Source organism: Myxozyma melibiosi (assembly GCF_037950935.1).
Source record: "Myxozyma melibiosi strain Phaff 52-87 chromosome Unknown BZA70scaffold_5, whole genome shotgun sequence".
Lineage (NCBI taxonomy): Eukaryota > Fungi > Ascomycota > Lipomycetes > Lipomycetales > Lipomycetaceae > Myxozyma > Myxozyma melibiosi.
Window position 1 is genome coordinate 577,210 of NW_027042919.1, and position 14,939 is coordinate 592,148.

A 14,939-nucleotide genomic window follows, 5' to 3' on the forward strand; every position below is an offset into this window, starting at 1 on the left:
AACTTCTTCCTTGCTACGCATTGTTTCCATCTTCACGACGCAATCTGTCTGCGCACTGGTTTTTCTCGCTGGTTGTTCTTAAACGAAACAAGAAAAGAAAAACAAAGAAAACAAAGAATTGCCTGCGTATTAAGTGTTTGTATCACACACACAAAAAAGAGAACAGGTCGATCTCTCGTTCGTGCACATTTCATCCACTCCTCCACCCCAGAACAACACCCTTCGACAAAGAACCTCACCTCAGCTCACCTCCCCCATCTCGCTTTCCTAAAACCACAACTCACGTCGATCTCTCTCTCAATCACCCGCTGGAGATACCACCCTAGTACCAAACGAAAGAGAAAACACACAAACCTGATATACTCCACACAACCCAAACACGCGCAAAACACAGGACCGACCCAAAAGAAAGCAATGGCCGATAACGCGACGGTCGCGTCCCTTCTGGCTGCACTAAGTACGTGTGGAAATATCACCCTATTCCTCATCTTTCCTCTGAAGAACATGCAGTATTAACAACATCGCCATCATGTAGCTCAACGAGCCCAGCAACAGCAACAGCAACAACAACAACCGCAAGCAACACAACAACACCAGCAAGTCTACCCAAACATCGCGCAATTCGCCGCGGCCGGAGGCGCCTTACAATCCCCTCCCCTGCCCCAATACGCCGTCCCCGCCGCAAACAACCCGCTCCTAGCACAACTCGCGGCGCTGCAGAGCCAGGCCAACCCCGGCGCGGCGAGTGCTGCGCTGGCGGCGCTGACGGCTGCTACGGCTGCGGGCGGGAGCGCGAGCGCGATTCATGTGCCGCCGCCTTCGAATTCGGGGTATTTGGATATAAACCAGTTGAGCAAAGCTGATCCTAGAGATAGTCTGTCTATCGGAGAGTACTACGGCAAAGTCTTGGACCGGGATCGGAAAGGAGGTATGTGGCATAATTCTCTTCATTGCGTGAAAACTACGTCTAACAAGAACGACAGGCTCCTACGACAACTCAGACTCTCGAGACCCGCGCAGTCGATTCCGAGATCAAAGTCGAGAATACCACGACCGCGACCGTGATCGCGACCGTGATCGTGACCGCGACCGCGGCCGGCGCAGAGACCACTCGCCTCCTCGCCTGCGCCCCGACGAACGCGTCCGCGAATGCAGTCCGCGACGAGACCCGTCCCCCGGCGGAACGGTGACCGCCTCTCTCGTCGTCAAGACGCCGTTCGTGGGACTAATCATCGGGCGCGGCGGCGAGACGCTGAAGCGGATCGAGCAGGAGAGCGGGGCGCGGATACAGTTTATCACGAACGGGATCGAGGGGCCTGAGCGGGTTTGCCATATCTCTGGCAAGCCGTTCCAAATCACGGTCGCGAAGAGGACGGTGGTGGAGATGATTGAGTCTGCGCTTGTCGATGGACGGGGGAAACCGTTGCCGAATGGCGGGGGGTCTGCTATGCGGTACTGATATCTCTACTAAGCTTAAACGTTGTGGCTTATCTCTAATAAAAGCATTTCTTCGTATTCAAATAATTTTCCATCTCTCGTATATACTTTTACTACATAAAACAGATCTAAATGATCAAAAGAACACTCTCAAACCACCTCTTTAAAAACGCAAATCCCATCCAATCAAAGGTCCCAACCGCGGCAAATTCTCCGCAACGCTCTCGACGTCCTTATCACCGCGTCCAGACAAGCAAATGACAATATCCTGATCAGGCTTCATCGTCTTTGCGAGCTCGACCGCGCCATAAATAGCGTGCGAGGACTCGAGCGCGGGGATGATGCCCTCGAGCTGCGAAAGCAGTCTGAAGCCCTCGAGCGCCTGCGCGTCCGTCGCGGCCACAAAGTCCGCGCGCCCGGTGTCTTTCCACATCGACAGCTCGGGGCCGACGCCCGGGTAGTCGAGACCGGCGGAGACGGAGTAGGTGTCGAGGATCTGGCCGTCCTTGTCTTGGATGACGTAGGTCTTGTTTCCGTGGAGCACGCCGACGGAGCCGGCAGAGATCGTGGCGCTGTGTCGGTCGGTGTCGACGCCGTCGCCGCCGGCTTCGACGCCAAGGAGCTTGACGGTCTTGTCTTCGACGAACGGGTAGAACATGCCGCTGCTGTTGCTGCCGCCTCCGACGCAGGCCACGACCGCGTCGGGAAGCTTGCCCCGGTACTCCTGCATCTGCTGCTTGGTCTCGTTGCCGATGATGCTCTGGAACGTGCGCACGATGGTCGGGAAGGGATGCGGGCCGATGGCGGAGCCAATGACATAGTGTGTGGTCGACAGGTTGGTCACCCAGGATCTCAGGGCCTCGTTGACCGCGTCACGGAGCGTGCGCGTGCCAGCGTCGACGGCGACGACAGACGCGCCGAGGAGCTTCATGCGGAAGACGTTGAGCGCCTGGCGGCGGACGTCCTCGGCGCCCATGTAGACGGTACACTTCATGCCGAACTTTGCGGCGATCGTCGCGGTCGCGACACCGTGCTGGCCCGCGCCCGTCTCGGCAATGATCTCGGTCTTGCCCAGACGGCGCGCGAGCAGGACCTGGCCGAGCGCGTTGTTGATCTTGTGCGAGCCGGTGTGGTTGAGGTCTTCTCGCTTGAGCCAGATGTTTGCGCCGCCGGCGTGCTTGGTGAGGCGCGGGGCGAGGTGCATCTTTCCGGGGCGGCCGATGTAGGGGTAGTAAGACCGGTACTCTTCCCAAAAGGTCGGGTCGTTGACGGCGGTCTCAAACACCTTCTCGAGCTCGACGAGGCAGTCGAAGAGCGCCTCGGGCACGTACTGTCCACCAAACTCGCCAAACCGAGACGGGAACACGTGCTCTTTCTCTTCCTTTGCGACGATTCCGTTCAGGAAATCAACCGCAAGCTTGGCCTTGGGATCGCCGCCGGAAACGACCGCGGTGGGCGTGACCTCCTTCTTGCCGAGCACGCTGGCGACAGTCGACGCCGAGTCGGCAACCGGGCCGACCTCGTGCGCAGACGTCTCGACCACGCGGCCGCAAATCGAGGAGCAGAACTTCTTTGTCGCGGCGTTGATCTCTTTAGGGTCAGTGAGCCCGCTGATGACGGAGACAAGTTTGCTGCCAATGACGGCGCCGTCGGCGATGCCGCCGACAGCGTTGAAGTGCTCTGCGGTCGAGATGCCAAAGCCGACGGCGAGAGGGGTGTCGCCGGCATACTTGCGGACGCGCGCACAGAGCGCGGGCAGGCCCTCGCTGATCTCGGTGAGGGCGCCGGTGGTGCCCATTCGCGAGATGACGTAGATGAACGAGTCTGCGATCTGTGACAGGATTTCGAGGCGGGAGTCGGTGGTGGAGGGAGCGACGAGCGGGATGTAGCTCATTCTATACAGTGTTAGAATGGAATGCAAATGAAAACAAGGGAGCAAGAGGAGGACGGTACCCTTCTCTGGAGCAGATCTGACGGAACTTGATTGCCTCTTCTGGCGGGAAATCAACAATGATGAAACCGCAGGCACCGGCGGCTCTGGCGTCCTTGATGAATTGCTCCTCGCCGTAAATCATGATTGGGTTGTAGTATCCCATGAGGACGATTGGGATGGTGACGCCGGCGGCACGGCCTTGACGGACCATGTCGATGGTCTGCTTTGTGGTGACGCCGTTTTCCAGGGCAATCTATGAAGAGAGAGAGTGAATTGGTTAGCATGATGTGCAATTGCGACTGAGATAAGGAAGAGTCGAAAAGGAAACATACGGTATTTGACTTTTGGATGGTGGGGCCGTCGCCGATGGGGTCTGAGAAGGGCATTCCGAGCTCGATAACGTCGACGCCACCGGCTTGCATGCCGAGCATGATGTCGACGGTGCTGTCGGGCTTGGGGAAGCCTGCGGTGACGAAGGTGACGAAGGCGGGGCGGCCTGGGGAGGTGGGTTAGCATGCGGATTGAGAGAGGATGGGGATGGGTTGATGTGTGGGGGGATGGGGAGGGGATAGGAGAGGGAGGGATGGAGGGATACCTTCAGCCTTGCACTCTGCGAATCTTTGCTTGAGATGAGCGCTCATTGTGTAGATAAGAGAGAAGAGAGCGGTGAAGAGCGAGAAGGAGGAGTGGAGGGCGGGATGGGTCGAGGAAGAGAGGCGAGCAGCGGGTTGGGGTGGAGGAGGCAGTAAAAACTTTTGTGAGCAGAGCGAGGAAGGCAAAGAAGAGTAATAAATTCCCGGAGCTCAAAGTCCGGTGCGGCGCTCTGCCCTTGCCCCCCACGCCCCACCTCGATCTTTGCCTGTTTGCGGAGGCTATGGGGTGTTATAGATAAAGAGGAGAGAGAGATGAAGAGGAGATGGAGATGAAGAAGAGATAGCAATAGAGAGAGAGACAGAAGATGGAGAGAAGCGAGGGAGGTGATGAACAGTCGGAGTGAGCGCGACCAGACTGACCAGCGCAGCAAGACCAGAGCGACAGATAGATTGTCAGTGATTGTCAATTCTCAACATCTGCTGTTTTCGAAGAGATAGAGACAATTGCTGTGTTTTGTGGGAAATGTGCAGGTAGTTGGAGCCATGTTGTGTCATGTCGTTGAAAGAGGAGAGGGCAGTCTTGTGCTATACGGGAGCTTGGATGCTCACTAAAAGTAGACGACAGATGTGGTTCGATTGGCTATGTTGGTTTGACTGTATCTGCCGCACAGCAGTAAATACAGTCAACTAATAACAGTGATGCCTTTTGTATTGTGCGCAGTGAAGCAAAGGGTTCACTCAAGTTATAACGTGGAGGTGTAGCTACGTAGTAGATATTCTGTGTATACTAGATAGAGAACAGTACACACTCGCAAGAACACTCGGGCAGATGCTAATGCCAATATATTTACTGCTTATAATATTCAAGGACTAGCTACAGGATGTTTATAAATCCTCTCTTAATGACATTTAAAACTGACCCCAGCACTATGATGCCTCAAGCCAGAGACGATGGAGCGCGATGCTGCACAACACTTAGCACCACCACCACCACCACCAACATCAACACTCAGCACCAACACACAGTCCGCATCTACCTCCTTATTCTTCATCAAACCAACTCACCACGCACCGCAGACACCCTCTTCCCCCCTCCTCAACCAAGCAGATCTTGGGGTTTAATCTCCAGTCCACCGCGCCGCACTTACTACGGCTGAGCACGTGGTTTGACACTATTAAAATCGGTGTTTTTATTAATATCGAGGCGAGCAGATATACGAGGCCCAGGGTCCATTATTCGTCGGCGGGGTTAGGCGCGGCGGCAGCGTCAGGACGCGAGGGTGCGCTGTACCGTGTCGTGTAGTAGCTGTGCTTGTAGATAGACGGGAATAGTAGTAATATGGGAGAACAGGAGGACGTCTGTTGAGACAGGCAGGAAGCGAGCGGTTGGTGATGGGTTGGGGGGTTTGGGTTCTCGGCTACGAGGAGGCAGAAATTCAGACAGCCGGGGCCAGGTGAGGTGAGGAGGTGAAGTTGTAGCTGTAGAAGTACTTGTAAGAATAACAGAACAGAGCAGATAGAGAAAAATAGAGACAGAAGATAGAAGTAGTCGACATAAGAGCAGTGCAGTGCACTGAAGAGCAGCGCGGTGAAGGTGCGGTCAACAGCCTCAAAAGCGTCTCCACAATCCTGGTCCTTCCGCGCTAGGCCCTCGTCCTCCTCCTCTTCTTCTTCTTCTTCTTCACCACAATCCCAGGCCCTTCCCCTTCCCCTTCTTTTCCCTACTCCACCCGCCTCATTCTATCTCTTCCTCTATTTATTCCTCTCCTCTCCTCGCCCTCTTCTCATCCCCCATCCCCCATCTCTCCCCCTCTCTCCTCCTCCCCACTCTTATCTCCGCTCTTCTCCACCATGGGCTGTGGCATGAGCGCGCCCCAAAACGAGGGCAAGGCCCGCAACGACGCAATCGAGATCCAGCTCAACAAAGACCACCAAGACCGCCGGAGCGAGATCAAAATGCTCCTCCTCGGCGCCGGCGAGTCCGGCAAGTCCACAATCATCAAGCAGATGAAACTCATCCACGAAGGCGGCTACTCCCGCAACGAGCGCCTCTCCTTCCGCGAAGTCATTTTCTCAAACACAGTCCAGTCCATGAAAGTCATCGTCGAGGCCATGGGCTCGCTCGGCATCCCGCTCGCGGACCCGCAAAACACGGTCCACGCCCAGCTCATATACGACCTGCCGAACCAGATCGAGAGCGAGACGATGGCGCCCGATGTCGGCGCCGCCATCGCGTCGCTGTGGAAAGACGGCGGCGTGCAGGTTGCGTTCAGTCGCGCGCGCGAGTACCAGCTCAACGACTCGGCAAAGTACTACTTTGACTCGATAGAGCGCGTCGCGGACCCAAACTACGTTCCCAGCGACCAGGACGTTCTGCGCTCGCGCGTAAAGTCGACGGGAATCACAGAGACGACGTTCATGATTGGCAGTCTGACGTACCGCATGCTCGACGTGGGCGGGCAGCGCTCAGAGCGCAAGAAGTGGATCCACTGCTTTGAGAACGTGACGACGATCTTGTTTATGGCTGCGATCTCGGAGTACGACCAGATGCTGTTCGAGGACGAGACTGTTAATCGGATGACGGAGGCGCTTACCTTGTTTGAGTCGATCTGCAACTCGCACTGGTTTATCTCGACTTCGGTTATTCTGTTTCTCAATAAAACCGACATTTTCAAAGAGAAAATAGGCCGCTCGCCTCTGCACAACTACCTCCCCGGCTTCACAGGTATCCTCCTCTCCTAATCTCCTTCAAGCAAACAAGAGACAATACTAACTTCCCCAGGCAACAACTCGAGCTACGAAGAAACAAGCAACTACATCCTGCAATGCTTCGTCGTCCTCAACCGCACAGACACAAAACAGCTCTACACGCACTTCACCTGCGCGACCGACACCAACCACATGCGTTTCGTGATGGCGGCCGTCAACGATATTATCATTCAAGAAAACCTGCGCGAGAGCGGGATGATGTGATTCTGCTGTTGTATGCATCGCTTGTCGCAACTTAATTCACACGCGAGACGGTTCTATATTGTACTTTTAGACATGCTTATTTTTGGTGTTTTGTTTTATTTTATGTGTTTATGTTGTCTCTTGATCTTGTCGGCATCTTTAGTTTTGATTAATATCTGTGGATGCATTACTTTTGGTGATTAGTAATATCTGTTGGACTTCTAGTGTAGCGCACGCGATATCAATCGATGATGATAAGCAGTACTAAACTCATCAACCACTTTTAACACACAAAGATATATCACTACTCAAATCATATTCCTATCTGCTAATAATAGTACACAATAATAACTCAAACCAACATGAAACAGCATCCAAAACCCGAGAAGAAATTAAAGAAGATAAGGAAGAAGGAAGAAATGACGATCGGATGAGTGGATCAGGCCGTTACGACGCCGAGACGACGGGTGTCTAATTTCGGAGGATCTAGAGAGGAGTGAGAGTTAGTAGGTGGACTCTTGTGGTTGTGGTTGGTTGTTAGGGAGAGGTGAGGACGTACGACGTAGAGGGCGTGGAGGATACCGGGGAACCAACCCAGGCAGGTCAAGATGACGTTGATAAGGAGATCGCTGCCGCATCCGGTCTCGAGGAAGACTCCGAGGGGAGGGAGGATGAAGGCTGATAAACTGTTAGCAGTGTTCTCTATTGATGATGGAAGATGCTGCTGGTGGGTCGATCAAAATAAACAAGACGACGACGGCAGCACCCGCAGCACCACGACGACAGTTAAAACATACCCAAGATGATCTTGATGATGTCAGAAGCAGTGAAAGCCATTGCGAATGTGTGTGAATGTGATACGCGAGAAGAGTTGCGGTGAAGAGAGAGCGAGTTGATCGATGGGGAGGGAAAGAAGGAGGGCGAAGGTGCGTTCCTTTTATATAATCAACCGTCTCGCGCTTTCCCGGTCCACCGTCCCGAGTCCTCCTCAAAGTTCTATTGTGGTGATGTATACACTCCTAGCTACTACTGCACACACCCGCCCTTTCATGCCCACTATTAACTACACGGCCGTCCCCGTGATGTCATGGCTGCTTTGGGCGATGACGTCAACTCTTGCGGCGCCTCGTCGAGCTCTCAGCCAGCACCAGCAGCCGCTGCCGGCATCCTCGGGCAGGGAACAAAAGAGCGATGCCGAGCGCAACCTAGTCTCGCAGCAGAAGCACTAGAACGTACTCTTGACAAACACGACGACAAAACGAACATGTTCGCGGCCTTCGTCATCGTGAAAGTCCTGGACGCGCTCGGGGTGCCGATCAGCGGGCACGGTGATGTGTGATCGGCAACTAAACTCATATCATCTAAGCCATCTCTTCAGTCTGACTTTTTTTTGACTACTTGGACTGCCTTTCGGGGAGATAACCCAATTTCAGTGGTTTTTTCATACTCTGAACTAAAACGGTCGGAATGATAGACAGAGGTGATTGTGACAATAGATAATGTACATATAAGCATTAAAGCAGACCCAAGAACAATTACAATAGGAGAAAACAAATTCAACGCTTAACCAACCGTTCCAACCTGTAAATAATCCACAAAAACACTCTCCACACTCTACTCTGGTAATACACTCTGATCTGAAAACTAAAACTCCATCTCGCCCATGTCATCCGCCAGAATCTCCATCTCGGCCCGACTAGCTGCCTCGCTGAGTATATCAAAGTTCATCATCATCATCTGCTGCTGTTGCTGCTGTTGCTGCTGTTGTTGCTGTTGTTGCTGTTGTTGTTGTAGTAGCTGCTGCGCATGAGACTGTCGCTGCTGAAACTGCTGCAGCCGTGTCCGGAACTGCTGCTCATCGCCGCCATGCGAATACTGCTCGCCGCCGTATATACTCCCCTCCTCCATCGGCAGATCGCCCGACGGCGACGGCATCGGCTGCCGCTTAAACACGTACTCGCTCGTCTGCTCGCGGCCAGATAGATTCAGACGCATACTCCGATACCCGTCCTCCTCCTCATCATCCACCTCCACCTCGTCCTCGGCATCGGATCCGTGCCGGCGCTGCTGGTCGAGCAGGAGTAGTCTACGCTGGTGAAGTTGCATCTGCAACGAACTTTGCGCCGCCGACGGCCGTGAAGGTGAGGGCTGTGGTGTGCTGTATGAGCGGCCGCCGTAGTCGAACGACGAGTGCTCGGCCATATCATCCTCGTCGTCCGCGTCCTCGTCGGAATACCGTCCCCTGCTCCGCCGCTGACTCTCACGCCTGCCTGTCGAGCTGCTCAGGCCCATAAACAAACCGCCGTCGCCGGACGAGACCTTTTTCCCCGGGGGTGTGGTGGCGATGGAGGACGGCGAGGTGCTTGAATGACAAAGCGTGTCTTCGGATAAATGGTGCGCGGGCGCGGAGTACGACGACGCGGAGGAGGATGAGGAGGAGGACGTGCTGCGGAGGAAGTCCATCGACGAGGCGTCTGCGTAGGCCGACGGTTTCGGGTTGGAGAAGATGCTGCTGAAACTTGTGCTGCTGCTGCTGTTGCTACTACTTCCGCTCCCGCTGCTGCTGATTGTGGTGGTGGTGTAGTTTATGTTCTTTTCGTAGAACGCGGGGGCGTGTTCGCTGCGGACTGTCTCGACCATTTGTAGATATGTGTCTGGTGCTGTTGTTGTATTCCGGAAACGATAAAGGAAGACAAACGCAGGAGGAAAAAAGAAGACTGTGGGGGAGGAGTGGGGGAAGTGGTGATGAATAGTCGGGGAAGGCGGGGACACGCAGACTGAGGCTGAAAGTTATACAGCCGAGGGTAGATGATATCAAGGATATCCACGAAGCTGCTCAGTATGAATGACAACCAGCAAGAGAACCAAGAAGAAAGCCGTGAGCCATCGACAAACAAGAAGAAGAAGAGGCGGAAGAGACCGACTGAGTTGAGCTGAGCTGAGTCTTGTCACGGGCCGATGATTGAGTCCGTTCGCGCGCCCGCAACCGACGGGAAAATGAAAAATAAATAAAATCTGCTTTTGATCGGCCGAAAATCCGGGGTGAGTCTTCTTCTTTCTTTCTCTCTTCTTTATAACTACAACTACAAATACAACTACAAATACAAATACTACAACAACAACAACAACAACATCTTCTACTATAAACAACAACTCCTCCGGGCCGATGCCTGCGCTCAACTGACCTGTGCGTTTCTCCCACCTCTTTTCGCTCAAATGAACCCGGCCTCGATCCCGGCTCCGGCTCCTAAATAACACAAAACTTTAGTAGACTTTCCCGCTACCCCAATCGGACTTTGCTCGGTTGACCCGACCCGGCTGTGTGCTTGCTTTACTGACCCGGGCAGGGGCGGGGCCGGGTTGGAGTGTGCTAGGGCTCGGAGCTGTTACTCTTCTACTCTTCTACTACTGATCTCGGCCCAACTACAGTTCACTACAGTACACATGATTGTAAAATATATTCAACATTATCAACCTCTTTTTATATAGCATAGCATAGCATAGCACAGCATCCTCATCAGCACACACCGTCGCTCAGCGATCATCTAATGTGTCCTGGCGCTTAGAACGCCCGCTTGATCGGCGAGCGCGGCGACGTGCCCTTGTAAGCCTCAATCGTCTTCTCCGCGCGCTCGGCAATGCCCTCGGGCGTGAAGCCAAACTTCTTGTACACCTGCAAGTACGGGCCCGACGCGCCGAAAGTGTTGATTCCGAACTGCTCGTGCGAGTACTTCTGCCATCCGAGAGTGGTCATCACCTCGACAGACATGATCGGGTGGCCGTCGGGGAACACAGACAGCTTGTACTCGAGCGACTGCTTGTCGAACGTGTGCCAGTCCGGAAGCGACACAAGACGCGTCTTGTAGCCCTTGGACTCGAGGATCTTGGTCGCGTCAAGCGACAGACCGACCTCGGATCCGGTAGCGACAAGAGTCACGTCAGCCTCGGCGTTCTCCTTCAAGACGTAGCCTCCCTTCGACGCCTTCTCGATAGTCGAGCCCTCCAACTGGGGAAGGTTCTGGCGGGAAAGAGCGAGGATCGAGGGAGTGTGCTTGGAGGTCATCGACACAAGGTAAGCAGCAGAGCACTCGTTTCCGTCAGCAGGGCGCCACACCATGATGTTGGGAGTAGCACGGAAGTGCGCAAGAGTCTCAATAGGCTGATGCGTGGGACCGTCCTCACCGAGACCGATCGAGTCGTGGGTAGCAACCCAGATAACGGGGACCTCAGACAAAGCAGACAGTCTCACGGCTCCGGCAGCGTACGAAACAAAGTTCAAGAAAGTACCTCCAAAGGGAATCAATCCACCGTACGCAGCAAGACCGTTCATCATCGCACCCATACCGTGCTCACGGACACCATAACGGATGTAACGGCCGGCGTAGTCGCCGAATCCAGTCGAGGGGGGCTGGAAGTCGACGGCCTCCTTCCAGCGAGTGAAGTTCGAGCCAGTCAAATCGGCAGATCCACCAATGAGCTGGGGAACGGTCTCGCAGATAGCGTTGAGCACAGTCTCGGAGAGCTTACGCGACGCAATAGCGGGGTCGGCGGGAGTGTACACGGGGAGGGCCTTCTCCCATCCCTCGGGAAGCTTGCCAGCAATTCTGTTCTTGAGATCCGCAGCGAGCTCGGGGTACTCGGCAGTGTACTTCTCCAAAAGCTGGTTCCACTCCTCCTCCGCAGCAGCACCGGCAGCAGCGGGCTTGCCGCAGAGGTCGTAGACCTCCTGGGGGACAACGAACGACTCCTCGGGGTTGAAGCCAAACAGCTCCTTGACGTGAGCGGCATCGTCCTTCTTCAAGGGGTTACCGTGGACACCGTGGGTTCCCTGGAGCTTGGAGCCGAAACCGATGGTGGTGGTGACCTTGATGAGAGTGGGCTTGTTCTTGCAGGCCTTGGCCTCCTCGATAGCAGCGGCAATTCCGGCAAGGTCGTTGTCACCGTCCTTGACCCAGAGAGTCTGCCAGCCGTAGGCCTCGTACTTCTTGAGCACGTCCTCGGTAAGAGCCTGGGCGGTGTCACCGTCAATCGAGATATGGTTGTCATCGTAGAAAACGATGAGGTTGCCGAGCTGCAAGTGACCAGCGGCAGACGAAGCCTCGGAGGCAACACCCTCCATCACGCAACCGTCACCCATGATCGCATAGGTGTAGTTGGTGAAGAGATCGTAGCCGGGCTTGTTGAAGCGGGCGGCGAAGTGGGCCTGGGCCATGGCGAGACCGACGGCGTTGGAAACACCCTGTCCGAGAGGACCGGTGGTGACTATGACTGTTAGTATATTAACTTCTTCGCATTCTGAAATAGAATTGACTTACCCTCGACACCGGGGGTGTCAGCAGCCTCGGGGTGACCGGGGGTCTTGGAGCCGAGCTGTCTGAAGTTCTTCAAGTCATCCATGGACAAGGGGTATCCATAGAGGTGGAGGAGGGCGTACAGAAGCATGCATCCGTGGCCGTTGCTAGAGGTGAGAGTTAGTACCCGAACAGGCCCGGACTAATTGGAGAGGATAACCTACGAGAGAACGAATCGGTCTCTGTTGAAGAAGCTGGGGTTCTTGGGGTTGAAGGTCATGAACTTGTTGTAGATGACGTGTGCGAGGGGAGCAAGACCCATGGGGGCTAGAACGTAGTGTTAGATCTTGGTTGAGAGCAGATAAGCAGCAGCAGAAAGCAGCAGGAACATACCACCCGGGTGACCGGAGTTGGCCTTGATGGTAGCATCAACCTGTATAAGAGCAATTGATCAGTAAACTGTCGAAAACAATGAGGAGAAAGCAGCAATTGCGCTGGCGGTAGCAGCGGAGGCCGTCAATGCGGAGGATTGCCGGATCGACAGGAAGATAGAGATACGAACCGCAAGAAGACGGATGGTGTTGACGGCGAGGGTGTCGACCTTATCGAACGAGGGAGACATGGTGAATGGAGTAGAGGGCAATTGAGGCTAGAGAGAGGGAGAAGCAGCAGGGAGCGAAGAAGAAGAGGAAGAAGAAGAGGACGAGGAAGAGAAGGTGCTGCTCGGGCTGGAGACGCCCGGCGGAGAGGCGACGGCCGCGCGGCTGTGCGTTTATGCCGCATCTCGGCGTGCACCAGGCCGCTGTCGATCTCCACTCGAGCCGGTTGCATGGCCTCTGCCTGAACTGTCGCGATGGGGGTCCCATAGCCGTCTGCTGCTGGCTGTTGTGTGTGTGTTTTATCTTGTAGAGAAGAGTATTGCAGCAATTGGTCTTGAGATGCTGTTTTCTGATATTCTACTCAACCACCCGCTCTCTACTTCTACCTCCCGGGAACTGGGACCGAGCGTGTCGGGTATATCACCGGCCTTCGAGGACAGGCAGCAGGGCGTGGGGTGGACTGCAGGCAAACCCGAACCGTCTCTGTTTTAACCGTTGATGGGGTAGGTTTAATGGTTTGCCTATTATTCTCATGAGCGTCCAATTATTTCTACACATTGCTTCGTTCTTGGTTATAAGCTGTTTGATTTATCATCTAATTACTCTCTGATTTATCATCTACTTACAACTTTATACCCTCAACCCTGACTGTCGTCTCTCGCTATTAATCGTATTGAGAATATCCTGATTAGTCTTCTTCCTCCACAAATCGCCATATCGTGTTGGTATAGAAGGTGGGTATCGTCAGCTGGCTACTGGTATCAGCTTTTCTGTTCATCTCAGATATCCGTCAAACAAGCACCTGCTTTATGCTCACAATCCGCATAATCTGAATCTATTAATCCCAGAAATCTGTTAGAACTGGCGACAATTGCTGAAACGCTTACTATCAGCAAACCCTGCACTCCCATGTTAGTCCCGCGTCGAGTGTGTCGGAAACCTCACGGTACTCCAACTCGTACCGATAGATTCTATAAACAGAGTATACCATCATCAGCATCAACGAACGGATTCTAAAACAAAGATTTACTATCACAAGCACCAACAGACTCGAGTTTGGTATGCCGAACAGGAACAGTTGCAAGAATAGCTGCAAGAACGCAGCCATCAACCATCGTGTCTCGTCGTTTGGATCTCGTAGTAACCGGACCTCTGTGTTGGTGAATATGGTGTTGGGAGGAGAGTGGTATGGTTGATTCGTGTAAGGTAGATCTGATTAGTGTAGCGGGTAGAGATACCAGTGGTTCAGGATGAGGAGCATCGATAGAATGTCTGATCTGCTTTGATGAATAGACTGCACTGTGTTCTTGCTCGTGGTGGATCATATTCAGCATATTCACCCCAACAGTCAGAAGGCAACGAGACTTTATAATAGCGCAACGGAGGGTCCAGACCCCCGAGACCACTTCCACACTGACGGCGCAGTGCGGCGGGGCATCCTGGGTTGCCCGACGACGGTGGTGTCGCTGTCAGATCGGATAAACAGGAGCAGGCGGACTACTTCCAGAACCGTGAAGAAGCTGTAGTGAATAGTCTGACCCCGCGGTGCAAGCGGCACTCGATACCCCGGTCTACTTTGCATCTCCACATGCAGACCATCGACCGCTACGCCGGCTCCAGCGGCTACTGTGTCGCTTGCAGATACAGTCTCTCCGCCCTACCACCAGATTTGACTCTATTCCACAAGATAAAGATAAACCAGCGGCCACGTTCCGCGCTGCAACAAAGATTTTCCGGGGTGACGAAGAGCAGGCGCACGCCGCACGGTCGGCGTTAATGCTCGAGGCCGATAAGAACGAGATGGAAGTCAGGAGCCTTTTAATATTTTGATATGTGTTTGTAACTTCTTTAGGTAGAGTGCAATAAGAGCACTGCTGTGAATATTCCTCGTCATCTTATTCTTACTAACAGTTCGTGGTGTCGACGTCATTCGTTCTCCTCTCGATCCGCTGCTTCCGCCAGGCACTGCAGAGCATCTACACCACCGCACGCTCATTGGCTGCCTTCGTCTGGGGCCCCGCCATCACGGGGACCAATCAGGGCATACGCAGAACCGCAGGTCTTCCGCTTGTCCGCGCGCGACTGCTTTCTTTCGGCCTTTGCTCGCTGGCTTCTTGCGCCCCGAGCGGTGGCC

General features: G+C 54.2%; 6 protein-coding genes across 6 annotated transcripts; 2 read left to right on the plus strand and 4 right to left on the minus strand.

Moving 5' to 3' along the window:
• The first annotated feature begins 18 nt into the window (after nt 1-18).
• On the plus strand, nt 19-1,516 carry BZA70DRAFT_295294 (uncharacterized protein). Its single transcript, XM_064914483.1, has 3 exons — nt 19-457; nt 536-928; nt 984-1,516. The coding sequence occupies exons 1-3, from the start codon at nt 415-417 to the stop codon at nt 1,457-1,459; spliced, it is 912 nt and encodes a 303-aa protein (XP_064768545.1). The 5' UTR covers nt 19-414; the 3' UTR covers nt 1,460-1,516.
• Nucleotides 1,502-4,109, minus strand: BZA70DRAFT_278302 (tryptophan synthetase). The gene is made up of 4 exons (XM_064912577.1): nt 3,966-4,109; nt 3,703-3,866; nt 3,391-3,623; nt 1,502-3,332 (listed from the first exon to the last, which is right to left on the minus strand). Exons 1-4 carry the CDS (start codon nt 4,009-4,011, stop codon nt 1,601-1,603), a joined length of 2,175 nt encoding a protein of 724 aa, XP_064768546.1. The 5' UTR covers nt 4,012-4,109; the 3' UTR covers nt 1,502-1,600.
• A 1,558-nt stretch (nt 4,110-5,667) lies between these two features.
• On the plus strand, nt 5,668-7,375 carry BZA70DRAFT_161333 (guanine nucleotide binding protein, alpha subunit). Its single transcript, XM_064909787.1, has 2 exons — nt 5,668-6,688; nt 6,746-7,375. The coding sequence occupies exons 1-2, from the start codon at nt 5,815-5,817 to the stop codon at nt 6,934-6,936; spliced, it is 1,065 nt and encodes a 354-aa protein (XP_064768547.1). The 5' UTR covers nt 5,668-5,814; the 3' UTR covers nt 6,937-7,375.
• An 11-nt stretch (nt 7,376-7,386) lies between these two features.
• Nucleotides 7,387-7,752, minus strand: BZA70DRAFT_289436 (plasma membrane proteolipid 3; the record flags this gene model as incomplete). The annotated part of the gene is made up of 3 exons (XM_064914111.1): nt 7,387-7,401; nt 7,475-7,593; nt 7,713-7,752. The coding sequence occupies 3 exons, from the start codon at nt 7,750-7,752 to the stop codon at nt 7,387-7,389; spliced, it is 174 nt and encodes a 57-aa protein (XP_064768548.1).
• An 807-nt stretch (nt 7,753-8,559) lies between these two features.
• Nucleotides 8,560-9,555, minus strand: BZA70DRAFT_289437 (uncharacterized protein; the record flags this gene model as incomplete). The annotated part of the gene is made up of 1 exon (XM_064914112.1): nt 8,560-9,555. The coding sequence occupies one exon, from the start codon at nt 9,553-9,555 to the stop codon at nt 8,560-8,562; it is 996 nt and encodes a 331-aa protein (XP_064768549.1).
• A 461-nt stretch (nt 9,556-10,016) lies between these two features.
• Nucleotides 10,017-12,701, minus strand: BZA70DRAFT_161304 (transketolase). Its single transcript, XM_064909786.1, has 4 exons — nt 12,600-12,701; nt 12,431-12,533; nt 12,231-12,373; nt 10,017-12,177 (listed from the first exon to the last, which is right to left on the minus strand). The coding sequence occupies exons 2-4, from the start codon at nt 12,526-12,528 to the stop codon at nt 10,478-10,480; spliced, it is 1,941 nt and encodes a 646-aa protein (XP_064768550.1). The 5' UTR covers nt 12,529-12,533; nt 12,600-12,701; the 3' UTR covers nt 10,017-10,477.
• Nucleotides 12,702-14,939: the final 2,238 nt, after the last annotated feature.